The sequence below is a fragment of the Bufo gargarizans genome, chromosome 1 (genome assembly GCF_014858855.1).
Source record: "Bufo gargarizans isolate SCDJY-AF-19 chromosome 1, ASM1485885v1, whole genome shotgun sequence".
NCBI classification, from domain to species: Eukaryota; Metazoa; Chordata; class Amphibia; order Anura; family Bufonidae; genus Bufo; species Bufo gargarizans.
In genome coordinates, this window is record NC_058080.1 from 338,389,027 (window position 1) to 338,416,306 (window position 27,280).

General features: G+C 47.1%; 1 protein-coding gene across 8 annotated transcripts in view; it reads right to left on the reverse strand.

The window, feature by feature from the left end:
• Positions 1-27,280, reverse strand: part of HDGFL2 (HDGF like 2) — a 261,045-nt gene that overhangs the window by 85,708 nt on the left and 148,057 nt on the right. Inside the window, exon 15 of one of the 8 annotated variants that reach the window (XM_044306486.1) lies at positions 12,428-12,688. The exons of 6 other annotated variants lie outside the window; for them this stretch is intronic. In XM_044306486.1, coding sequence (XP_044162421.1) covers positions 12,678-12,688 — 11 coding nt within the window. In that variant the 3' untranslated portion in view covers positions 12,428-12,677. Of the gene's footprint in view, positions 1-12,427; positions 12,689-27,280 lie in introns of those variants that run through there. One more of the 8 variants, XM_044306460.1, reaches the window with a different exon arrangement.

Below are 27,280 nucleotides of genomic sequence, written 5' to 3' on the forward strand. Positions count from 1 at the left end.
ATACTGTCCCTCATAGACTCTTAATAAATAAAGTAAAGTCAGGTCTATTGGCTTGGAAAGTATAGCTTGCAATTGGATATAAAGCTGTGTCCAGGGAGTTGTGGTCAATGATTCCTATTCAGAATGGTCCCGGGTTATAAGTGGTGTACCCCAAGGTTCAGTGCAGGGCCCTTTATTATTTAATGTATTTATTAATGATATTGAGGACGGGGTTAATAGCACCATATCTATTTTTGCAGATGACACCAAGCTGTGTATAACTGTAAAGTCTATGGAAGATGTCCATAAACTACAAGCTGACTTGAACACTCTGAGTGATTGAGCATCAACTTGGCAAATGAGGTTCAATGTGGACAAATATAAAGTTATTAATCTTGGTAGTAATAATCTCTGTGCTTTATATGTCCTAGGTCAGTGGTGGGCAACCTTATTAGTAAAATGAGCCAAGAGAAAAACTTTAATCCAGCTCACCTCCCAGTTTGTATAATCCCGATTCCGAAACCCTAGGGGAGTGACCCCGTCGCAGGCTGCAGGTAATTTAGAAGAAGGTCTCAGATTCAAGTAGGATCCATATTAAAATCGCTTCTTTATTTGGACATCATACAAACATGACTGCCACACGGTACAACAGATTGGCGTTGACGCGTTTCGGGTACTGGGACCCTTAGTCGTAACGTTGTTGCACAGTGAGATACCCCAATATAAAGGAAAAAAGGAGATTTTTGTGAAACTCACCTGTAAAATCTTTTTCTCGTCTTTTCCATTGGGGGACACAGACCATGGGTATAGCTTAGAGGTATTAGTAGGAGGGACACTATGCAAATGAAAGAGCTCCTCCTCCTCGGGCTATACCCCCAGACTCCACCAGGAGGAACTCAGGCGTTGCACAAGCAGTAGGAGAAGGAGCAAGAAAAAATCATGGAAACCATCGGACCAAGCCATAAGGTCCAACCAGAAACAGAAAAACTGAACTAAAGACCCCTCCTGCAACAGGAATAATGGGTGGGAGCTGTGTCCCCCAATGGAAAAGACGAGAAAAAGATTTTACAGGTGAGTTTCACAAAAATCTCCTTTTCTCGTGCTTTTTTCCATTGGGGGACACAGACCATGGGACGTCCAAAAGCAGTCCATGGGGTGGGAAAAAATACCAGCACCGCCAGGAGGAACGCCCCAACGGTCAAACAGGAACCACAGCCTGCAAAACCCTGCGGCCAAAGCCGCATCAGCCGAAGCCAGTGAATGCAACTGACAAAAATTTGCAAAGGTATGCAAGGACGACCAGGTGGCCGCCGTACACAGCTGAGACGCAGAGGCACGACTGCGTCTTGCCCAGGAAGCCCCCTCCGCCCCAATGGAGAGAACGGCAATTCTAGCCGGGGGAACTCCACCACAAGCGTGACAAGCCGCGGAAATAGCCAAGCAGATCCAGAGCGCCAAGAACGGCGGACGGAAGCAGTAGCCGCGAGACACACCTCCAGGACCCGTACAACATCCAGGGAATGCAGAGTGCATTCCTTGGGGTTAGCCGGAGAAGGACAAAAGGAAGGCAGGACAAGATCCTCATCAAGGCGGAAGGGAGAGACCACCCTGGGCAAAAAGAAGGGGACTGGACGGAGCACAACTTAATCCTGGTGGAAAACCAGAAAGGCTCCTGACAGGAAAGAGCGGCCAGCTCCGACACCAGTCTGACTTAAAAGCTCGTGATGGGACGTGAACTCACAGCCACTGCATAATAGCCCAGAACTTTAATCACTACGCTATGTAGCTGTATCAGAAGCTATGGTCACAAGGAAGTCCAGATGAGAACAGTCAGAGAGACCCTCCTCAAAGGCTCGAAGGGGGCCGACTGCAGAGCGCGCAGAACCAAATTGAGATCCCAAGGAGACAAAGGGGGAACATACGGGGAACCGAATGCGCCACCCCCGAAGAAAGGTCACCACCGGACCCTTAAGAGCAAGGGACCTCTGACGGCCCGCGCCGAAACCTGACCTTACAGGGAACTAAGCGACAGTCCCTGCACAAGCCCAGACTGAAGAAAAGACAGTACCATCAAGATGGAAAACCGAAGGGGAGGGAACCCCGAACCCTCAAAAAAGGATAGGAAGGCCATCCAGGTACGATAGTAAATCCGGGAGGAAGAAGACTTCCCCGGACTGATCATGGTCCTAACCACTGAATCCGAGAACCCCATCTTTATCAGGATGGCGGTTTCAACAGTCACGCCGGTAAACGAAGAGACCGCAAATTCCGGTGGAAGAACGGGCCCTGAGACAGTAGGTCCTGTCCGTCGGGAAGAGGCCATGGGGCGTCCGCCAGCAACCGAGCCACGTCCGAAAAAACCACGCGCGGCGAGGCCACTCTGGGGTGATGAGAACGGTCGGAGTCCCTTCCGCCTCGAACTGGCGTAGACCCTTTGGTAGGAGAGGAAAACAGAGGAGGCTGAAGTCCTGCCACGGAGACACCTGCGCATCCATCCGTACGCCTCCGGATCTCGGGCGCGAGCCAGGACCACTGGGATCTTGTTGTTGAACCCGGACGCCATTAAGTCCACATCCGGACGGTCCCATCTGTGGCAGATTTCCTCGAACCCTTCTGGATGCAGAGACCACCCGCTTGGATCCACCGTGTTGTGGCTTAGAAAGTCCGCTGTCCAGTTGTCCACTCCTGGAATGCAAACTGCTGACAACACCGGAACGTGCGTCTCCGCCCACGTCAGAATTCTCTTCACCTCCTGCATCACCATCCGGCTGCGGGTCCCGCCCTGATGGTCGATATAGGCCACGGCCGCGGCATTGCCCGTTTGAACCCGCACTGGGAGGCCCGCAAGGAGAGAGGTCCAATAGGAGAGAGAGAGAGCGGAAAAAATCGCCCTCAGTTCCAGAAAGTTGATTGGAAGGCGAGACTCTGCCGCCGACCAAATTCCTTGAACCGTGCGAGACTGGAAAACGCCCCCCCAACCCAGGATGCTGGCATCGGTGGCGGCGATCGTCCAGGAGAATGCGAGAAAGGAACTCCCCGACCTCAGGTTCTTTGGGAACAGCCACCAAGGGAGAGCTGCCCGAACCCGCTGAAAGGTAAAGGATCTCCTGTTGCGCCAGGCGAGTGTGAAACTGGGCATATGGAAGGCCTCGAAAGAGGCTACCATAAGACCCAGGACCTGCAAGTATTCCCGAATGGAGAGGCACGGGGAGCGCAGCAGATGCGACACTGCCCCCTGGACCTGGGAGGACTTGAAGGCTGGTAGAATACTTAGGCAGCCGAGGTGTCCAAAATCACCCTCCGGAAGGAGAGCCTCTGGGACGGGAAGAGGCAGGAGTTTGGGAAAGTTACCAGCCAGCCGAACCGTTCCAGGGTCTGAACAGTGATCCGGACGCTGTCCGTGGTCTGCGGTAGAGAGGGGGGCCTCTATCCGGATATCGTCCCGATAGGGCAGCAAAGGAATGCCCCTGGTACGAAGAAGCGCCATGAGCGGTCCAGGACCGTGGCAAGGACCCGCGGGGTGGTCGCCAACCCGAAGGAAGGGCGACAAACTGACAGTGTCGACCCATAATGGCGAAGCGCAGGAATCGATGGTGGGATTCCGCAATCGGGACATGTGATAGGCCTAGGAGCAGCAGGGCGGGCTGACTGGGCCCTCTAGTGCCGGGAAGGCTGGTGCAAAGGAAGGGCCTCTTTGCGGGCGACCTGAGACCCCCGGCGGAGGAAGCAGGCGACGGCCTACCAGATGAGAAACGGCAAAAGGCATGCAGAGATGAACTCGTCCAGCTGATCCCCATAAGGTCTGGAAACCCCAACGGGGAAGATTAGCAAGGGAACGCTTGGTGGAGGCGTCAGCATCCCACACCTTCAATCAAATCTCTTCGCGCTGAGTGACAGAGATGGCCAACCTGCGGGCAAAGAGGGAAACAATGTCCCTAGAAGCTTCGCAAAGAATCTTAGAAGCCTGAGACATCTGGAGAACCAACTCCAGTGTGTTAGTAGCCGCATCTCGTACCGCCAGTTCCTGGTGGTGGTGTTGTAACCACACCGAGAGAGCACTGGCTACCCCTGCTGAGTGAAAGGTAGGTCACAGGGACGCGCTGCCAGCGAAAAAAGGACCTGGAAGAGAGTCTATGCGTCTGTCTACAGCATCCTGGAAAGAGGAACTGACTAAGACAGGAAGGGCCACATAATTGGCTAATCCGGCCACCGGAGGATCCACCTTAGGGGGAGGAGACACCTCTCCTCGCCGTCAGCAGGGAAAGGAAAGTATATTCATGCGCTGGGTGGTCGAGAACCTTATTAAGACCACCCCAGGCCCTGGACATGACCGCGGAAAAATCCCTCATGGACCGGGAACATGGTAGTCTCCGACTGCCTGGACGGAAAAAGGGGGAACTCCTGACCAGTGGAAGGAGGAGAATCCCCTTGGAGAATAAAGGTGTCTCGGACAGTCACCACTAAGTCAGCCACCCTGGTGGAGAGCTTAGGCGAGGGGTCCCGCTCCATGACCTAATCAGAGCCGGAAATTCTCCTTCAGACCTTGCGCTCCCTAAGGGAGGGGAGAGTCGCCCGAACGCGCCTCTAGACGAGGGGGGGGGGGGAGAGCCAGAGCCATCCGAGGAGGGATGCTGCTGCTCACGCTCCCTGTTAGTAGTCGGGCGTCTTCTGTGGAAAACCACTTAGAGAGGTGGTTGGCGTCACAGGATTTGAAAATGCCCTATAGTCCAAAAAGGACCTGGCTCGTCCGAGCCGGATAATTCTCCTTCGGATTACTCTCCCTAGGGAGGGGGAAGAGCAGTCCGCAAGCGCCACCGGCGAGGTGAGGGGGGTGGAGAGACGGAGACATCCGAGGTGGGATGCTGCCGCTCACGCTGCCTCTTCGTAGTCAGTCACCCACTGTGGGGACCACTGAGAGAGATGGAGTCGTTAGCGCCACAGGATTAAAGGACATGGTTGCCTTGGCGACTAAGACCAATTTAGCGGCCGCGCTGGACATGGCAGATGCCCAAGCGGGGACCGCAGGCCCCCAGGGAACGTGGAGGAGGGGTGGAGGAGGGGGGTAAGGCAGGGATGCAGGTAATACTTATCTGCTCCTGCAGAACTTCTCCTGCAGAACTTCTCCCTCGACTCCAGGACCAGCAGGGATGCACCTCATCAGGCTTCTGACTCCTTGTCCAGGAGTGCAGTGTTCTGGTGGAGGATGGCAGCAGGAGACCCAGTAGCTGGTGGGATACCGGAGCTGCAGGTCGAGCCCGGATCCACTTGTCTTCTTTGGGGGGCAATGGAGGCAGCCAGGCAGCGTCCAAGGACGGCAGCGGGCATTCCACGGGGGACCAGGAAGGCGCCATGCCGACCTGTGTCCCCATCTAGAATAATATAAACAATTTTTGAAGGCTGAAAGGGGCTTTGAACTCAGAAAGCCTGGACATGGGGCAGCAGCAGCAGTACCACTGAGCTACCAGCTTGCCTGGCACAAAACGGAGTAGAGTGATGAGGAGCTGCACGGCCATGAGCAAACAGAGTCTCCGGTGTAAGGAGAGTCAGAGCGGCATGCCGAGGCTCCGCCTCCCCGAACGCGTCATTATGGCGCGAAAAATAAGCGCGCGCGAAAATAAGCGCGCGCGCGAAAATAGCGCGCGCGAAAATATGCGCGAAAATAAGCGCACGCGCGAAAATATGCGCGAAAATAAGCGCACGCGCGAAAATATGCGCGAAAATAAGCGCACGCGCGAAAATAAGCGCACGCGCGCGGAAATAAGCGCGCGCGTGATTTAAACAAACACCACGTGGAGGAGCGGCCTGCCGGCGGGCGCTGAGGGAGCGCAGCAGCCAAGGCCCGACGAGAGAAGCGCTGAAGCCCACAGTTTAAGGGGGAAGAGATGCCAATACTCCAGTGCCAAAATGAAGAAAGTGCCCCATCAGGATCCTTCTTCAAGTTCACCCAGGTAGCCACAGACAAATAGACACAGAGGGAGGGGGAGGGATTGGGCAACACTTATCTGCTCAGCATGCTCCCTCGATGTCCAGACCAGCAGGGATGCGCCTCTTCAGACTTCTGACTCCAATCCAGGAGAACAGTGCTCTGGAGGAGGGTAGGCAGCAGGCGTCCCAGCAGCTGGTGGGATGCCGGAGCTAACAGGTCGAGCCCGGATCCACTTATCTTCTTGGGGGGAAATGGAGGCAGCCAGGCAACGTCCCAAAGACGGCGGCGGGCACTCCACGGGGGACCAGGAAGGCGCCATGCCGACCTGTGTCCCCATCTAGAATAAAAATAACAAAAAGGAGTAGAATCAGAGAGTGTCAACCTCCTTCACCAGACACTAAGCAAAGACTGAGTTCCTCCTGGTGGAGTCTGGGGGTATAGCCCGAGGAGGAGGAGCTCTTTCATTTGCATAGTGTCCCTCCTACTAATACCTCTAAGCTATACCCATGGTCTGTGTCCCCCAATGGAAAAAAGCACGAGAAAGATAAAGATAACCATTCCCCCCTACAATCCATGGGAGGCGGCATTGATCCCATTGGTCGTCTCACTGTGCATCACACCCTAGTTGCCACCCATTCATTACCAAGTTAATGCATTGCAGACTGTGCTGGGACTTGACAAAGGTTAACCCTTAAGGACTCTGATCCAATTTCTGTGAACAGTCACTAAAAAGGGGAAACAGGTGAAAGTCCAAAGAAACGCCTGCCCATCATGGCTTTTCACAGCTTACAAGACCGATAGTTAAAAGCGGACTCAGTCTTCTCAGCGGAGGATATGATTGGCACCAGGGACCTGGATTTAAAAGGTCTAATGAACAACCTGGAACGTCTGCTAAATCAGGAGACTCGGGTCTGGTGGGACTGCACCACGCTCACAAAATACATTAAAAAAAATACCCACCACAGTCTTTTCAGAGGACTTTGTCTGCAAATGGAACGATATTTTGTCAGAGAGAGTGCTCTCTGAAGCTAATGAAGCTCATTGTGGATTCAGAAAATGAGAAACTGACTGGCCTACAACAGGATATTCAATTATGCAAAGATAAGCTCACAAAGTTTAACAGCAACACGGAGTTCTTATCCATGGAGGAGGATACCAAGGCCTCAATTAACCACTTCAGCCCCGCTAGGTGAAACCCCCTTCATGACCAGAGCACTTTTTACACTTCGGCACTACACTCCTTTCACCGTTTATCGCTCGGTCATGCAACTTACCAGCCAAATGAATTTTACCTCCTTTTCTTCTCACTAATGGAGCTTTCATTTGGTGGTATTTTATTGCTGCTGACATTTTTACTTTTTTTGTTATTAATCAAAATGTAACGATTTTTTTGCAAAAAAAAGACATTTTTCACTTTCAGCTGTAAAATTTTGCAAAAAAAAACGACATCCATATATAAATTTTTCGCCAAATTTATTGTTCTACATGTCTTTGATAAAAAAAAAATGTTTGGGCAAAAAAAAAAATGGTTTGGGTAAAAGTTATAGCGTTTACAAACTATGGTACAAAAATGTGAATTTCCGCTTTTTGAAACAGCTCTGATTTTCTGAGCACCTGTCATGATTCCTGAGGTTCTACAATGCCCAGACAGTAGAAAAACCCCACAAATGACCCCATTTCGAAAAGTAGACACCCTAAGGTATTCGCTGATGGGCATAGTGAGTTCATAGAACTTTTTATTTTTTGTCACAAGTTAATGGAAAATGATGATTATTTTTTAATTTTATTTTTTTCTTACAAAGTCTCATATTCCGCTAACTTGTGACAAAAAATAAAAAATTCTAGGAACTCACCATGCCCCTCACAGAATACCTTGGGGTGTCTTCTTTCCAAAATGGGGTCACTTGTGGGGTAGTTATACTGCCCTGGCAATTTAGGGGCCCTAATGTGTGAGAAGAACTTTGCAATCAAAATGTGTAAAAAATGACCGGTGAAATCCGAAAGGTGCACTTTGGAATATGTGCCCCTTTGCCCACCTTGGCATCAAAAAAGTGTCACACATCTGGTATCGCCGTACTCAGGAGAAGTTGGGGAATGTGTTTTGGGGTGTCATTTTACATATACCCATGCTGGGTGAGAGAAATATCTTGGCAAAAGACAACTTTTCCCATTTTTTTATACAAAGTTGGCATTTGACCAAGATATTTCTCTCACCCAGCATGGGTATATGTAAAATGACACCCCAAAACACATTCCCCAACTTCTCCTGAGTACGGCGATACCAGATGTGTGACACTTTTTTGCAGCCTAGATGCGCAAAGGTGCCCACATTCCTTTTAGGAGGGCATTTTTAGACATTTGGATCCCAGACTTCTTCTCACGCTTTAGGGCCCCTAAAAAGCCAGGGCAGTATAAATACCCCACATGTGACCCCACTTTGGAAAGAAGACACCCCAAGGTATCCAATGAGGGGCCTGGCAAGTTCATAGAAAAAAAAAAAAAATCGCATAAGTTAGCGGAAATTGATTTTTTTTAGTTTTTTCTCACAAAGTCTCACTTTCCGCTAACTTAGGACAAAAATGTAAATCTTTCATGGACTCAATATGCCCCTCAGCAAATACCTTGGGGTGTCTTCTTTCCAAAATGGGGTCAGTTGTGGGGTGTTTGTACTGCCCTGGCATTTGAGGGTCTCCGCAATCATTACATGTATGGCCAGCATTAGGAGTTTCTGCTATTCTCCTTATATTGAGCATACAGGTAATGAGATTTTTTTTTCCGTTCAGCCTCTAGGCTGAAAGAAAAAAATGAACGGCACAGATTTCTTCATTCGCATTGATCAATGTGGATGAAAAAATCTCTGCCAAAAAAAAAAAAAAAAAATGGAGGGGAAAGGCGTCTGCCAGGACATAGGAGCTCCGCCCTACATCCATACCCACCTGGCAAACCAGATTTCTCCATTCGCATCAATCGATGTGGATGAATAAATCATTGCCGGGATTTTTTATATATATATATATATATATATATATATATATATATATATATATATATATATATATACATACATACATACATACAAAGTGCTTGCCAAAGCATAGGAACGCCGCCTCCTCCTGAGCTCGTATGCCTCGGCAAACGTATCTGTCACTGCAGAGGAGAAAATCCCGTCTTGCAGCGCCGCATACACCGACTTGCGTGTAATCTGACAGCAGCGCAATGCTTCTGTCAGAATGCACATCGGTGCTGCAGCTAGTAGATCGGTTGGTCCACCTGGAAGGTAAAAAGACAAAAAAAAAAAAAAAAAAACAGGCCACAACGCAATAATTTTATTAACTTTGGAACAGAACATGTAACTTTAACTTTTGGAACTAAACATTAACCTGTTTGCTTACTGGTGTTTTTTTTTTTTTTTTTTACCTTTATAGAACAAACCTCTCCTTCCCCATGGGTCAATGTGCAAAGCGCAAATCGCCCAAAGATGTGGCGAAGTGCGTTATGCACTTTGTCCCATGTGAAAGGAGACGTTTGCAGCAGCTGTGAGTGAATGGGCCCTAATAGCCCTGTGTGCCTATCCTGGTGAGATGATCCCTATGCTAATAGTGTACCTGTGAGTGGTACTTCCGGAAACACTCTCCAAAGCATAGGACAGGGTGGTCCGGACAGTCAGGACAGAAATAGCGGGTGTCACGCCTTATTCCACTCCTGCTACTGGGGAAGTGTCGCTCGTGTAGACGGCTAACTACACTGGTGGATGGGGCCACGGAACCTCCTGGATACAGGAGGTTCGCGATGATCTCTTCCTGAAATTTGAGGAAGGATCCAGTTCTCCCAGCCTTACTGTAGAGAACAAAACTATTGTACAGAGCCAATTGAATTAAATATACAGACACCTTCTTATACCAGCGTCTGGTGCGTCGGGAAACTAAATACGGAGCCAACATCTGGTCATTGAAGTCGACCCCTCCCATGTGGAGGTTATAGTCGTGGACTGAGAGGGGCTTTTCAATGACACGGGTTGCTCGCTCAATTTGGATTGTCGTGTCTGCGTGAATGGAGGAGAGCATGTAAACGTCACGCTTGTCTCTCCATTTCACCGCGAGCAGTTCTTCGTTACACAGTGCGGCCCTCTGCCCCCTTGCAAGACGGGTGGTAACGAGCCGTTGGGGGAAGCCCGCGCGACTAGTTCGCGCGGTACCACAGGCGCCAATCCGTTCTAGAAACAAATGCCTAAAGAGGGCCACACTTGTGTAAAAATTGTCCACATAAAGATGGTACCCCTTGCCGAATAAGGGTGACACCAAGTCCCAAACTGTCTTCCCACTGCTCCCCAGGTAGTCAGGGCAACCGACCGGCTCCAGGGTCTGATCTTTTCCCTCATAGACCCGAAATTTGTGGGTATAGCCTGTGGCCCTTTCACAGAGCTTATACAATTTGACCCCATATCGGGCGCGCTTGCTTGGGATGTATTGTTTGAAGCCAAGGCGCCCGGTAAAATGTATTAGGGACTCGTCTATGCAGATGTTTTGCTCTGGGGTATAAATATCTGCAAATTTCAGGTTGAAATGGTCTATGAGGGGCCGAATTTTGTGGAGCCGGTCAAAAGCAGGGTGGCCTCTGGGACGGGAGGTGCTGTTATCACTAAAGTGCAGGAAACGCAGGATGGTCTCAAATCGTGTCCTGGACATAGCAGCAGAGAACATGGGCATGTGATGAATTGGGTTCGTGGACCAATATGACCGCAATTCATGCTTTTTTTGTCAGGCCCATGTTGAGGAGGAGGCCCAGAAAAGTTTTAATTTCGGAAACTTGGACTGGTTTCCACCGGAAAGACTGGGCATAAGAGCTTCCCGGGTTAGCGGTTATAAATTGTGTGGCATATCTGTTTGTTTCGGCCACAACTAAGTCTAAAAGCTCCGCAGTCAAGAACAGCTCAAAAAATCCCAGGGCCGAACCGATCTGAGCTGTCTCAACCCGAACTCCAGACTGGGCAGTGAAAGGGAAAACTACGGGTGTGGCGGAAGTTGGGGACTGCCAATCAGGGTTTGCCAGCACCTCTGGGATTCTAGGGGCTCTACGGGCACGTCTTTGCGGTGGCTGCGACGGGGTCACTACTGCACGTGCCACCGTACCAGCTTCAACTGCCCTTCTGCTCGCTACTTCACCAGGTTGTACGGCAGTGCTGGTACTAGGTCCAGGAAGGGCTGGGCTGCTGGTGTATGCCTCACCACGTAATCCGACAGCACCAGCCCCACTCTGCTGCTCTTGAAGCGGATCCTGCGCAACCTGCGGTCTAGCGACACGGGGCCGGGTACGCCTGCTGCTATCAGGGACCTCAACCTCCTCGTCCGAACTTTGGGTCAGAGAGCCACTGCTTTCTACAGGTTCGTATTCTGACCCGCTGGAATCATCAGATGAGGGTTCCCACTCCTCATCCGACTGGGTCAGAAGCCTGTAGGCCTCTTCAGAAGAATACCCCCTGTTAGACATGTGGGCAACTAAATTTCGGGGTATTCCCTGAGACTACCCAAGAAAAAAAAAGCAAGCCTGTCTTACAAAGGGGAGCCTAGCGAAGTACCGGAGGCCGCTGCGGTTGATAAAAAATATCAAAACAGATTTTTTTATCGCCGCAGTGCGTGTAAAGTGAATGTGCAGTGATCAAAAATAAATAAATTTTTTGTCACTGCGGTGGGGCGGGCGTGGGCGAACGCACGTGTGGGCGACCGATCAGGCCTGATCGGGCAAACACTGCGTTTTGGGTGGAGGGCGAACTAAAGTGACACTAGTACTATTATAGATCTGACCGTGATCAGTTTTGATCACTTTCAGATACTATAAACGTACAAATGCTTATTAGCGATACGCTAATCAGCGAATAACGGACTGCGGTGCGGTGGGCTGGGCGCTAACTACCTAACCAAGGGACCTAAACTATACCTAAAACCCAACGGTCAATACCAGTGAAAAAAAAAAAAGTGACAGTTTGCACTGATCACTTTTTTTCCTTTTCACTAGTGATTGACAGGGGCAAGAAGGGGTGATCAAAGGGTTAATTGGGTGCTGGGAGGTGATCTGGGGACTAAGTGTACTGTAGTGGGTACTCACAGTAATGATGTGCTCCTCTGCTCCTCTCCTGGAACCAACCGACCAAAAGAAGGAGCAGAGGAGCACAGCAGCCATATAACCCCATCATATTTACTAATATGATGGGTTATGTGGCTTCTGATTGTTTTTTTTGAAAATCATCAACCTGCCAGCCAATGATCGTGGCCGGCAGGTTGATGACGAACTTGTTCTTTGAATTTTGCCGGCCCGCGATGCGCATGCGCGGGCCGGCATACCCGGAAATCTCGCGTCTCGCGAGAGGACGCACCGGCGCGTCCTCTCGCGTCTCGCGAGAGGACGCACCGGCGCGTCCACCCAGAACAGCACGACCGCCGCGAAGACGCAATCCTGCGTACGGCGGTCGTGAGGAGGTTAATAAACTGGAGGACACTATAATGGAATACAAACATTCTAAATACCAGCGAGACCTTCATGATTACACGACCAACCAAGTTTATGAATGGGGAAGACGGGAGAACCTTTACTCCACGCCGAAATCTATTTTAAAAAACCGCAAGAAGTCCAAACCACACAAAAGAGTATCAAGAGTTAGTTTCTCTTCAGACACGGAGGTGTCAGATTATTCCAATGTAGCCGGGACCTTTGATCCGGAGTCTGGTGCTTCCGTTCCGCTGGCCTCACCAGAAGAGAGGGTTAATACAGCGTCGTACTATAAAAAATCTAAAAATGAAAGAGATAAGAGGGAAATGGTGAATACACCAAAAAACGCAGAGGGAGAGCCGGACGGAGACACCAGACTACCGCATCCAAGATCCACTCGGCTCCAGACCAGACAAAAGTAAGCTCTGATCATTTAAATGTTGTGAACCTGTCTAGTATAACACTAAGCAAAGATCAGGAATATGTGTTGTCTCTTGGTCTCAATTTTGCGCCATCTGCGCATTTTGATATGTTCTCCACAATGTTGGATATTAACAAATTTGCGCGCAACATTACAGTATCCCGGCACTTCCATGATATCCCTGCCCCTCCTGAACACCCGCCAGTACAGATAGAGACTTATGAGGAAAACTCCTATAAGGATCTAATGTTCAAAGAACAGCTGTCGCTATGCTGTCTTGCGGGTCTTCAGGAGGAACAAGGAATCGTGGAGTCAGCCAGACCTGTCATGAGATTACAGACTCGCAATACTAAATTTTATCCGGTAATGTCGCGCACAAGCAGTATGGACATTTTCCAGGGCACATTGGAAAAAGAGTTGGAAAGAATCCAAAAGGAAACTAAGGTTACTAAATGTCCAGATAATTTAGGCCACTCCCATTTTCAGGCCCTCATGGAACTACAGCAATGTAGTGAAATAGTTATCAAGATGGCGGATAAGGGGGGGGGGGGGGCGGTGGACATAATGGACAAGGATTTATATGGCGGCCAGATGCAGGACATGTTAACGGACGCATCCACATACAGAGTATTAACCAGTAACCCACTCAGTGAATACATGATTGAGTATATGTCTCTAATACAAAAAGGAAGAGACATGGGTATTTTTACAGAAACCGAATATAGGTACCTGTGTGTGGATGCGCCCGTGACTCCAATTATGCATGCTCTGCCGAAGATCCACAAGGGTGTCCACCCCCCACCACCCCCCCCCCCCTCTTCGCCCCATAGTGTCTGGCCTGGGATCCCTGACGGAGCGCCTGGGCAGTTGGCTGGATAACATCCTCCAGCCACTTGTCAGGCGCACGCCGGGTTTCCTTAACCCCTTAGGGACACAGCCTTTTTACGCCTTAGGACCAGGCCATTTTTTGAAAATCTGACCAGTGTCACTTTAAGTGCTGATAACTTTAAAACGCTTTGACTTATCCAGGCCATTCTGAGATTGTTTTTTCGTCACATATTGTACTTCATGACACTGGTAAAATAAAGTTAAAAAATATATATTTTTTTGCATAAAAAAAAGTCAAATTTACCAAAAATTGGGAAAAATTAGCAAATCTCAAAGTTTCAGTTTCTCTACTTCTGTAATACATAGTAATACCCCCAAAAATTGTGATGACTTAACATTCCCCATATGTCTACTTCATGTTTGAATTATTTTGGGAATGATATTTTATTTTTTGGGGATGTTACAAGGCTTAGAAGTTTAGAAGCAAATCTTGAAATTTTTCAGAAATTTACAAAAACCCAATTTTTAGGGACCACTACAGCTCTGAAGTCACTTTGCGAGGCTTACATAATAGAAACCACCCAAAAATGACCCCATTCTATAAACTACACCCCTCAAGGTATTCAAAACTGATTTTACAAACTTTGTTAACCCTTTAGGTGTTGCACAAGAGTTATTGGCAAATGGGGATGAAATTTGAGAATTTCATTTTATTGCCTAATTTTCCATTTTAACCCATTTTTTCCACTAACAAAGCAAGGGTTAACAGCCAAACAAGACTGTATCTTTATTGCCCTGACTCTGCCGTTTACAGAAACACCCCATATGTGGTCGTAAACTACTGTACGGCCACACAGCGGGGCGTAGAGTGAAAGGTGCGCCGTATGGTTTTTGGAAGCCAGATTTTGCTGGACTGGTTTTTTTGACACCATGTCCCATTTGAAGCCCCCCTGATGCACCCCTAGAGTAGAAACACCATAAAAGTGACCCCATCTAAGAAACTACACCCCTCAAGGTATTCAAAACTGATTTTTACAAACTTTGTTAACCCTTTAGGTGTTGCACAAGATTTAATAGAAAATAGAGATACAATTTCAAAATTTCACTTTTTTGGCAGATTTTCCATTTTAATATTTTTTTTCCAGTTACAAAGCAAGGGTTAACAGCCAAACAAAACTCATTATTTCTGGCCCTGATTCTGTAGTTTACAGAAACACCCCATATGTGGTCGTAAACCGCTGTACGGTCACACGGCAGGGTGCAGAAGGAAAGGAATGCCATACGGTTTTTGGAAGGCAGATTTTGCTGGACTGGTATTTTTGACATCATGTCCCATTTGAAGCCCCCCTGGTGCACCCCTAGAGTAGAAACTCCAAAAAAGTGACCCCATTTTAGAAACTACGGGATAGGGTGGCAGTTTTGTTGGTACAAGTTTAGGGTACATATGATTTTTGGTTGCTCTATATTACACTTTTTGTGCGGCAAGGTAACAAGAAATTGCTTTTTTGGCACCGTTTTTTTTTTTTTGTTATTTACACCATTCATCTGACAGGTTAGATCATGTGGTAATTTTATAGAGCAGGTTGTCACGGACGCGGTGATACCCAATAGGTATACAATTATTTTTTATTTATGTACGTTTTACACAATTTCATTTTTAAAACAAAAAAAATGTTTTAGTGTCTCCATAGTCTAAGAGCCATAGTTTTTTAAATTTTTGGGCGATTATCTTAAGTAGGGTCTCATTTTTTGTGGGATGAGATGACAGTTTGATTGGCACTATTTTGGGGTGCACATGACTTTTTGATTGCTTGCTATTACACTTTTTGTGACGGAAGATGACAAAAAATGGCTTTTTTTACACCGTTTTTATTTTTATTTTTTTTACGGTGGTCATCTAAGGGGTTAGGTCATGTGATATTTTTATAGAGCCGGTGAATACGGACGCGGCAATACCTAATATGTATACTTTTTTTTATTTATGTAAGTTTTACACAATGATTTCATTTTTGAAACAAAAGAAATCATGTTTTAGTGTTTCCATAGTGTAAGAGCCATAACTTTTTCAGTTTTTGGGCGATTATCTTGGGTAGGGTATGATTTTTGCGGGATGAGATAACGGTTTGATTGTTACAATTTTGGCATAGATGCGACTTTTTTGATCACTTTTATTACCTTTTTTGGTAAGTAAGGTGGGCAAAATTCCAATTTCATCATAGTTTTTAATTTTTTTTATTTTTATGGCGTTCACCATTCGGGTAAAGTAACATTACCGTTTTATAGATCAGGTCGTTACGGACGCGGCGATACCAAACATGTGTAGGGAATTTTATTTTTTTTCATTTTTAATCAGTGATAAATGTGTTTTTTGATTTTTACTTTATTTTTCACTTTTTTCACTTTTTTTTTGACCCAGACCCACTTGGTTCTTGAAGATCCAGTGGGTCTGATGTCTGCATAATACAGTACAGTACAATATATAGTACTATACTGTATTTTACACTTTGTCTGAACAGATCTATGCCTTTCAGCACAGATCTGTTAAGCACCATGGACAGCAGGACGCCTGAGAAGGCGTCCTGTTGCTATGGGAACCTTCCCCGTCTGCTCAGTAGTGGCCAGAACTGCGCAGACGGGGAAGGGTAAGGACGGGGCTTGGGGGGGCTGCCTGGAAGCTCTCTCCCTCTCCATTCGGGGGACTGCAAAGGCATAGCAGCCCCCCGATGGGAGAGGGAGGGAGCTCCCTCTTACTGTTAACCTTTTCCATACAGCGGTCCGTACGGACCGCTGTATGGAAAGGGTTAAACGGCTGACATCGCATCACCGATGTCAGCCGTTTATACCAGGGTGCCAGCAATGTGCTGGCACCCTGGTATACCCACTAGACACCAACGATTACGCAATGGGAGGCGGGCGGGGGATCGCGATCCCGCCTACCGCACCGCCCGCCTCCCGCAACCCTCCCCCTGCACCTCCCACCGGGCAAAAATCACTAAGGGGTGCAGGGGAATACAGATGCACTTTAGGAATACTAAAGTTTCTGATCCCCGCGGTCAGGGACCGCGGGGATCAGAAACTGCAGAAATCGCAGCAAACCGCAGGTCTGAATTGACCTGCGGTTTGCCGCGATCGCCGACATGGGGGGGGGTCACGGGACCCCCCCGCGCATTTAGCCTAGGTGCCTGCTCAATGATTTGAGCAGGCACCGGGTTCCGATCACTGCCAGCCGCACGGCAGTGATCGAAAATGCACAGGGCGTTACCAAGGCACAAGGGCGTACCTGTACGCCCTGTGTCCTTAAGGGGTTAAGGATACATCAGACGTATTGAGAGCCATGTACAGCCTAAAATGGGAAGCCAACTATATATGGATCACGGCGGATGTTATAACTCTGTATCCCTCCATCCCCCACGGGGTCGCCCTGATGGCCATGGAATACCATCTCCATAGGTACACGGGATGTGGCCCCAACTACATTGATTATGTGTGTGAGGTCACAGCCTTTTTGCTTATTCACAATTACTTTATGTTCGACGGTGTGCACTACTTACAGACACGCGGAGTGTCAATGGGGGCGAAATTTTCGCCCTCGCTGGCGAATTTAACCATGGCATATTGGGAGGAAAAATTCATATATAATTTAGACAACCCTTTTGGGGGTGGATTGGTCTGGTACGGCAGATACATCGATGACCTGCTCATGATTTGGGCGGGCGGTGTATCTGCCGTCCCGGACCTCCAGATGTACCTTAATGCGAATAATTACAACCTACGTTTCACATGTGCCTCTGGTGAGACCACTATCAATTTCCTAGATCTGACACTCCGAGGTTGCCCAGGTGAAGTGGTGCACACCCGAACATATAGAAAAGAGGTGGCCGGAAATTCCATCCTGAATGCCAGGAGCCATCATCCCCTATATACCATCAGGGCGATCCCCGTCGGGGAATACATACGAGCAGCCAGGAACTGCAGTCTTCCTGCACTTCTGGATGAGGAATTTAATAAGGTAGATGTCAGATTAAAAGCTAGAAATTACCCCACCTGGATGCTAGAGAGGGGCAGAGCTATTGCACAGAGAAAAAATAGAGGAGAAATGCTTTTTGGCAAAATAGCAGCAGGAGGCAAACAGGATACCCCATCCAGGAGGATGGAGAGGTATGGGAACAGTGACCAGGACAATGTACCAACGTTATCGCTGGCATATAGCAAGGAGTTAAACAAAATCAGCTTCATTATCAAGGGCTGTCTACCTATTCTGTATGATGACGAAATACTATATAATGCCCTGAAATCAGGTCTCAAAATTGTTTCCAGAAAAGCCACTACATTGTCCTGCTCGCTGTCCCCATCCCTCTTCACGGCCAATAGGATGGGAGCCAGCATGAAGTCTAGTTGGCTCAGATACAAGGGCTTTTCCAAATGCGGGGGCAATCCCTGCAAGACTTGCATCTATGTCACCCCCTCCAAGTCCTTTGACAGATCTGACCACTCCTGCAGCTTTCCAATACAAAGCTATATTAATTGCAACACTGCAGGAGTGGTATACATTATACAGTGCAAGGATTGCGACTTAATGTATGTCGGAAGTACGATTCGAAGATTTAGAAATCGCCTTCTGGAACATTTAAATTATATAAGCAACCCTAATGCACTTAATATTTCGAATGTAGCTAGACATTTTATACAAATACATGATCGTCAAGTAAGGGGCTTTAAAGCCTTCGCGATAGAGAGGGTTTTTGCCCCTAAGAGAGGTGGTGACCACCGCAAGAAACTCCTCCTACGGGAGGCGTTTTGGATCTTCAGGCTGAACACCAGAGTTCTACATGGCCTTAACCTGAAAAAGGAACTGATGTACATATAGCAATAACAAATATGTTCATATACATAAAAACATGTGTATTTATGTGTATCATTCCTGTGTGTCTCTTCCTTCTCCCTGTCTCCCCTCCCCCCCCATTCCTCTCCTTTTGTCTGTCCATTTGGTCCCCAGTTCTTGGTGCCATTATTATTATTGGTTTTCTCCTGCATAATAAGAATACTAAGTGTGGCACCAGTGTCCTAAGTAGAAAAAATACTGTTACAAAGGTGAAGGCTGTTTTGGTTTTGTACAATATATGTTTTTATATGTTACACAAGTCGGTGTGTTCACACTGTGCGTTTCTTTGGACTTTCACCTGTTTCCCCTTTTTAGTGAATGTTCACAGAAATTGGATCCGAGTCCTTAAGGGTTAACCTTTGTCAAGTCCCAGCACAGTCTGCAATGCATTAACTTGGTAATGAATGGGTGGCAACTAGGGTGTGATGCACAGTGAGACGACCAATGGGATCAATGCCGCCTCCCATGGATTGTAGGGGGGAATGGTTATCTATCTTTTTCCTTTATATTGGGGTATCTCACTGTGCAACAACGTTACGACTAAGGGTCCCAGTACCCGAAACGCGTCAACGCCAATCTGTTGTACCGTGTGGCAGTCTGTCATGTTTGTATGATGTCCAAATAAAGAAGCGATTTTAATATGGATCCTACTTGAATCTGAGACCTTCTTCTAAATTACCTAAAATGAGCCAAATATCGACAAAACAGCGATTTTTAATTTTCTGAGAGCCCAATTTTTTAAACTTAAAATATATAGGAAGGTACATTGTTATTTACTTCATAAGGGTATTCCTAACCATCTGAACATACCTTTCTCAATCCTCGACACTACATCTTCTTTCACGCCACAACGTTTTACCCTATAAGACGCACATAGGTTTTAGAGGAGGACAATATGGAAAAAAATATTTTTAATTACACCTCAGGTCAGACCACTAATCAGAACCTCAATGTTTGAAATCTCTTTTGAAATTTGAAAAAAAGGAACTCGGGGGTTCTGTACCAACGCAACGCTGTCTTCAGAGTTTTCTTGAATTTTTATGCACTTGGAAAAGCCGTGCGAAGATTTCTGAATCCATTTACTGTCAGTGTCACTAAATTCAAGGTGGAGTTCTTTTCCCCACTCAGCAACCCAGGGCGGTACGCTAGAATAGCTCTCGCTTAGAATAGCTCTCACTTAGAACTGCCTATAAATGAGGGTGGTGCATTTATGAGGTAAATTTGGCAGCAGAACATAATTCTCCAACCATGATGGATCAGGGAGAGGGGTAAATTTGGAAATCATAAACTGCCTACAAGCATTCTCAAAGTCATTTCTTTGAATGAAATCTTTACCAGGGGCAGGTACACCCGAGAGGGCAGTATAGAAGTCGGAAGTGATCTGTAATCCTTTCAAATCTCCTAATCTGTGATGTGACATTGATAGCCAAATGTCTGATGGAGATTTAATTTGTGGGAATAGTAGTGTGGGGATAACGGAGATAGGAGCTAAGGGAGAAATCTTGTCCTGAGCAGATGTTAAGACCAAAGACTTATGGCAAATATGCAGCATTCCTCTGGTGAGTACGCTATCTACTTTGGTCCCTTCTCCTGTCCTCTCAGGTGTCCATAACCTATGGAACAATTCCTTACCAAACAGGGCCAATTCTAAATCTACATGCATACAGAATGTCTCTTGTCTGGCCAGTTTAAGCCACCTTTCCAAACTAATAGCCTGTATATAGGTTGATAGGTCAGGGAGGGAGATACCCCCATGTTTCTTTCTTCGGGAAAGAAGGTGAAAGGACATTCTAGTGAGCTTCTTATCCCACAAATAACTGCTCATGATGGATTGTAGTTTATTAATGAAACTAACAGGTACCGATATGGGTAGGGCTCTCAAGGTGTACATTATCAGCGGCAGGATGTAGGTGGTGAGGACATTTCTCCTGCCTAGCCAGGTTAGTAAAGGAGAGCTGCTCTTAGAGAGAATAGAGGTGACTTTGGAGAGTAGCGGGGGGAAATTAAGACTAAACAACAACTTGGGGTCCATCGGGATCGTCACCCCCAAATATTTTATTGCTTGTGTAGGCCACTTGAATGGTGTGAGGGCTTTGACCTTAGTACGCAGGACAGCTGGGAGGGAAATGCCAAGGGCCTCCGACTTATCGAAATTTATCTTAAAATTTGAGATAACCCCAAAAGTTTCGAAAATCTGCATAACCTCCAGCAAAGCCTCTTCAGGATTTGACAACAGGAGCAGTAAGTCATCAGGAGCAGTAAATCTGCCTAGTTTCACTCCTTTGATCGTGGGGGATTGGCGGAAATTAAGAAGAAGCGTCTCTAGGGTGAGTACAAACAAGGTGGGGGATAATGGGCATCCTTGACGAGTACAGTTTCTAATTTGGCAGAAAGAGAAAAACAAAAAAATAAAATATATAGTGGCAATTCTGGAGGAGCTGCTAAACCCCTGACACTGTGGCGTGTCTTTTATTGGGGGAGCAGCCCAACCGCATGTGGACCGCAGTAATCGACTAACCCCAGCAAATTATGCATACAATGGAGGATGTCGGCGCGGTCCACATGCACCACAAGAGCAAACTACACAGAATGTAGCAATCATATGAAACACACAGAGAAAATGCACCAAACAGATATAACACTGACTATGCTGGCAAGACATGAATAAAGGTATTAAAAGCTGAGACTTTTGCCAATATATTCCAGTCATGGATATATCGGAGCCCATCATGCACCACGTCACGGCTCTCAGCATGGCAATGGGTCCTAACCGCTGCTCTAACTATGGTGTGAACACGGTCTGGCGGTGATATAATTCAGCTCGCAGCCAAGCTTCCCACAAATGCCCAGCATGTATACTGCGGTAGTACTATGTGAATGAAGCCAGGCCGCGAGTCACACCCACACCAGACCATGTGATGGAGGTTACCAGGTGCAAAAGAGTGTTTGAATGCCAAGTAAAGGCAAACGCACTCAAATCTAACAAGGCAGAAAGAGAAAAACAAAAAATTAAAATATATAGTGGCAATTCTGGAGGAGCTGCTAAACCCCTGACACTGTGGCGTGTCTTTTATTGGGGGAGCAGCCCAACCGCATGTGGACCGCAGTAATCGACTAACCCCAGCAAATTATGCATACAATGGAGGATGTCGGCGCGGTCCACATGCACCACAAGAGCAAACTACACAGAATGTAGCAATCATAATTTGGAAGGCGTTCAATAGGGTGCCGTTGACTAGTACTCTCGCAGACGGTGCAGAGTATAGAGTATAGATAGCTCTGATGAGGCCTTCAGGGAAGCCAAAGGCTTGTAGTACTTTCTCCATATAGCCACCCAGCTAACCCTATCGGACGCCTTCTCCGCATCTGTGCCCAGGAGTACAAGAGGGGACTTAGATTTGATGGCGTGGGTGATCGCATGTATGACTCTACTGATATTATGCCTACCCTCTCTACCTGCAACGAAACCTACCTGTTCTTCACCCACAAGCCCAGGGAGCAACCCTGACATCCTGCTGTTAAGCAGTTTAGCCCACCACTTCAAATCGGTGTTCAGCAGTGAAATCGGCCTGTAACTTCCACATGCTTCCTTATCCTTCCCTACTTTATGGATAATCGTTATGTGCGCTTCCTAGGCTTGTGGGGTCAGAGAGCCACCTGTAAGGAGGAGATTGCATGCCGTGACAAAATGTGGGACTAAAATATCTTTATACTTTTTGTAATATGAGCTTGGAAAACTGTCAGGTCCGGGTCTCCTGCCTGAAGGGATAGACATTAGAACCTTTTTCTACCTCTTCCTTTGTAAACGGTTGAAGCAGCTGATGTATATCGACCTGGGATGTTAATAGAGCTAAGGAACTCCGACGTGCGTGTCTCGATTTGCTGGCTGGTGAGGGGTATTGGGAGGTTATAAAGATTTGAATAAAAGGAGCAAAACTCCTGAGCTATCGCTGGAGTTTTTAATAAGTCGTGGGCCTGAGGCTGATTTGATGGCTTGAATAAAGGATTTATTTCTTTGGTTCTTAATAAGGTTGGAGACTAACTTAAAACTGAGGTATTGTTTGAAGCGCAATACGAACATTCAAAAAGTCAGTGACCTTATGCCTCAAGCACTTAAGCAGAACCTCAATGTTAATAAGACCTCCCTGAGATCAGATGTCAGCTCAGACCCCAAAGTAAATGACCCCCTCAATCAGACCTCAGATAAGAGCCCCATGCCTCTCATCATCACCATTATCATCCATGATGCCTCATCATCCATGATGCCTCTCATATCCCCCATTATGATTCTCATCACCTCATTGCCTCAGATCAGCCCCAAGTTTCATAAAATAAAAAAGCACTTACCTCTCCGGCTCCTGGATGCTGCTGCTCCTCACCACCCGCGCTCTGTGTTCCTCCTGCTGTCGGCTGTGCTGTGAACTGGCGTGCACAGAGTGACGTCACAGAGCGCCTCACACTGTGCGCAGCCCTGCACAGCCTACAACCGAGGACAAGGAAGCGGTGAGTACAGAGCCTCCTGGTCTTCACCCTCCTACCTATTTTTGCTACGGGCAACGAAAATGCTATCGCACTGTACATGTGAGCCCGCACCTGGAAGAGCCAATATCAGGGTGCTAAAGAGCCGCATGTGGCTCTAGAGCCGCAGGTTGCTGACCACTGATATAGGGCGAATGAAGTCTTCAATGACTGCTATTTAGCCATCACTGAATACTATGGGCAATCGAACGATTGCGAGTTATTGTCACCCAAGGTGACTTAAAGTAAAAAAAAAAGTTTTAACAAATTCAAAAAATAGTTCAAATCACCCCCCTTTCCTTAAAATAAAAATACTTAACCAATAAAAAAAAGCCCATACGATTAAAATATAACAATATTAATGGCATACGGCAAATGGCGTAGCGGGGGGAAAAAATGAAAACATCCAATTTGCCATTTTTTGTCACTTCAACTACCCAATAATTTTTTTTATAAAAAGTGATCAAAAAGTCGCACACACTTAAAATTGGTATTACTTAATATTGCTCGTCCCGCAAAAAATGAGCCCTCACACAGCCCCATACACATTGCTACAAAAAAGTTATAAGGGTCAGAATATGGTTCTTAAAAAAAAGTTTCTTCAAAGGTTTTAATTATTTTTAGTATTAAAACGCAAGAAAAATTATACAAGTGTGGTATCTTTGGAACCGTACTGACTTGGAGAATGAAGAGAACAATTTTACCGCATTAGTGTACAGTGTAAAATAAAAACCTTTTATCAGAATTGCATTTTTTCCCAATTCTACCACATTTGGATTTTTTTTCCCCTCTCCCTACTACATGGTATGCAACCGTAAATGGTGCCATTAGAAAGTACAACTTATCCCGCAAAAAGTAAGCCCTCGTAACCCTATGTGAATAGAAAAATTTAGGACCATGGGAAGACTGGGAGTGAAAAACTAAAACGCAAAAATTGAAAATCCCAGGGTCCTTAAAGAGTTAATAAAGTGTCTCTTCCCCCCCCCCCCCCCCCCCGACCTTAGAATTCTCTTCTCAAGACTAAATAAATTAAATTATTTTAATCTTTCTTGGAGGCTTCCCCTTATCAGTTCACTCTCCTCTGTACTTTTTCCAGCTGCAGTGTGTCCTTTCTATGTACTGGTGACCAGAACTGAACTGCATATTCCAGATGAGGCTGCACCAACGCTTTGTAAAGTGGTAATGTTACTTCCCTGCCCCACGAGTCCATGCCTCGTTTAATGCATGACAATATCCTGGTGGCCTTAGAAGCACCTGATTGACATTGTATGCTGTAATTTAGTCTACCAGCCACTAGGGTTGTTGCAATACCAAAATTTTGATTCAATTTCGATACCATAAAAAAGTATTGCGATACTCAATACCACACGAAAAAACAAAATTTTAATAGTTTGGACTTTTCGGACATGGCAATATGTGATAATTTTATTTATTTATTGTTAATATATTTTGTATGTAAAATTGGGAAAGGGGGTGATTTATACTTAATTATTTTTTGGGGGTAAACTTTTTTTTTTTTTTTTTTTTCTAACTATTAGCCCACTTAGGGTCTAGAACCTGGGATCTTTTCGTGCCTTGTCCTATTCACCCTAATAGAGCTCTATTAGGGTGAATAGGACTTCACACTCTCCCTGCTGCCCTGTGCCTAGTACACACAGCAGCAGGGAGCTTACCATGGCAGCAAGGGCTTCAGTAGCGTCCTGGCTGGCTGCCATGGTAACCGATCGGAGCCCCAGGATTACATTGCTGGGGCTCCGATCAGAAGTTGCCACTGGACCACCATTGAGAAGGAGGGGAGGGGACCCTGTGGCCACTACCACCAATGATTTTAATTAACCTTTTTAATAAAGGAGACGGGTGTCGGCACCAGATCAGTAGCAGTTAACTCCTCAGGTGCCGCACCTGAGGGGTTAACTGCCGCTGATCGCAGCTCCCTGTCAGAGGCAGGGTGCCAGCTATGTGATTCTGCTGCCTGTGTTCCGTTAGATTTCCCTACCCCGTGAGATTTCCCTAGTCCGGCCGCACCGGACATGACGTGAAGAGGTGTGCCACGCAGGCGCACAACGACGGGGGTAGGGAAATTTCACAGCAGTTAGCTGGACACCGGCCGACACTGCGCATGCGCTGGGAGCCTTACAAGCGGTTAGTGTAGGGAAAAAGCACTGCCCCGTAATTTTTCCCTACCTTAACCGCTGGTGTCGAGCTGAGAACATCGATCAGATCACCGCGGCTGCACACTGGCCTGTAATTTTTCCAGCTAACTGTGCTGTGACATTTCCCTACCCCGTCGTTGTGCACCGGCGCGGCACACCTCCTCACGTCATGTCCGGTGCAGCCGGTAGTGACGAGGGTAGGGAAATCTAACAGACTACCGGTACCTGCTTCCTGTATTAAAGGTTAACTATCATTGATGGCGCAGTCTGCCAGCCCCTCCTCCGCCCCTCTCTCTTCTTATTGGCAGCAGCGGCACAGGGGGGGAGGAAGAGAGTGAATTCTTCTCCCCTGTGCTGCTGAGAGAATATGAGAGTGCTGACAGCAGCGCTCTTCATGTTCTGTGATGCTAGGCTGCGCAGTAGGACTAGCCTACTATTGATGAATGTCAAATACGATACTGGGACAAAAGTATCGATATTTCGATACCCGTAACAGCCCTACCATCAACAAAGGCACCCAAATCCTTCTGTCAGTGACTACATCACCTAGGACAGTGATGGCGAACCTATGGCACTGGTGCCAGAGGCGGCACTCTGAGCCCTCTCTGTGGGCACCCGCACTCTGAAAAAAGTCTGTGGTGTACAATATGCCTTAGACTTTTCCTGCCATTCATCAGCGCAGGCACACTATGAACAACACAGGCAGCGCACTGAATGTAGGCAGGCTATTATAGCTAAATAATAAAGTACATAGAGGATATACTATATTGGAGTATAGTATTTAGGTTAAATTGCTTTGTTGGCACTTTGCAATATATAAGTGGGTTTTGGGTTGCAGTTTGGGCACTCGGCCTTTAAAAGGTTCGCCATCACTGACCTAGGACAGTGGTCAGCAACCTGCGGCTCTTTAGCACCCTGATACTGGCTCTTCCAGGTGCGGGCTCACATGTACAGTGCGATAGCATTTTCGTTGCCCGTAGCAAAAATAGGTAGGAGGGTGAAGACCAGGAGGCTCTGTACTCACCGCTTCCTTGTCCTCGGTTGTAGGCTGTGCAGGGCTGCGCACAGTGTGAGGCGCTCTGTGACGTCACTCTGTGCACGCCAGTTCACAGCACAGCCGACAGCAGGAGGAACACAGAGCGCGGGTGGTGAGGAGCAGCAGCATCCAGGAGCCGGAGAGGTAAGTGCTTTTTTATTTTATGAAACTTGGGGCTGATCTGAGGCAATGAGGTGATGAGAATCATAATGGGGGATATGAGAGGCATCATGGATGATGAGGCATCATGGATGATAATGGTGATGATGAGAGGCATGGGGCTCTTATCTGAGGTCTGATTGAGGGGGTCATTTACTTTGGGGTCTGAGCTGACATCTGATCTCAGGGAGGTCTTATTAACATTGAGGTTCTGCTTAAGTGCTTGAGGCATAAGGTCACTGACTTTTTGAATGTTCGTATTGCGCTTCAAACAATACCTCAGTTTTAAGTTAGTCTCCAACCTTATTAAGAACCAAAGAAATAAATCCTTTATTCAAGCCATCAAATCAGCCTCAGGCCCACGACTTATTAAAAACTCCAGCGATAGCTCAGGAGTTTTGCTCCTTTTATTCAAATCTTTATAACCTCCCAATACCCCTCACCAGCCAGCAAATCGAGACACGCACGTCGGAGTTCCTTAGCTCTATTAACATCCCAGGTCGATATACATCAGCTGCTTCAACCGTTTACAAAGGAAGAGGTAGAAAAAGGTTCTAATGTCTATCCCTTCAGGCAGGAGACCCGGACCTGACAGTTTTCCAAGCTCATATTACAAAAAGTATAAAGATATTTTAGTCCCACATTTTGTCACGGCATGCAATCTCCTCCTTACAGGTGGCTCTCTGACCCCACAAGCCTAGGAAGCGCACATAACGATTATCCATAAAGTAGGGAAGGATAAGGAAGCATGTGGAAGTTACAGGCCGATTTCACTGCTGAACACCGATTTGAAGTGGTGGGCTAAACTGCTTAACAGCAGGATGTCAGGGTTGCTCCCTGGGCTTGTGGGTGAAGAACAGGTAGGTTTCGTTGCAGGTAGAGAGGGTAGGCATAA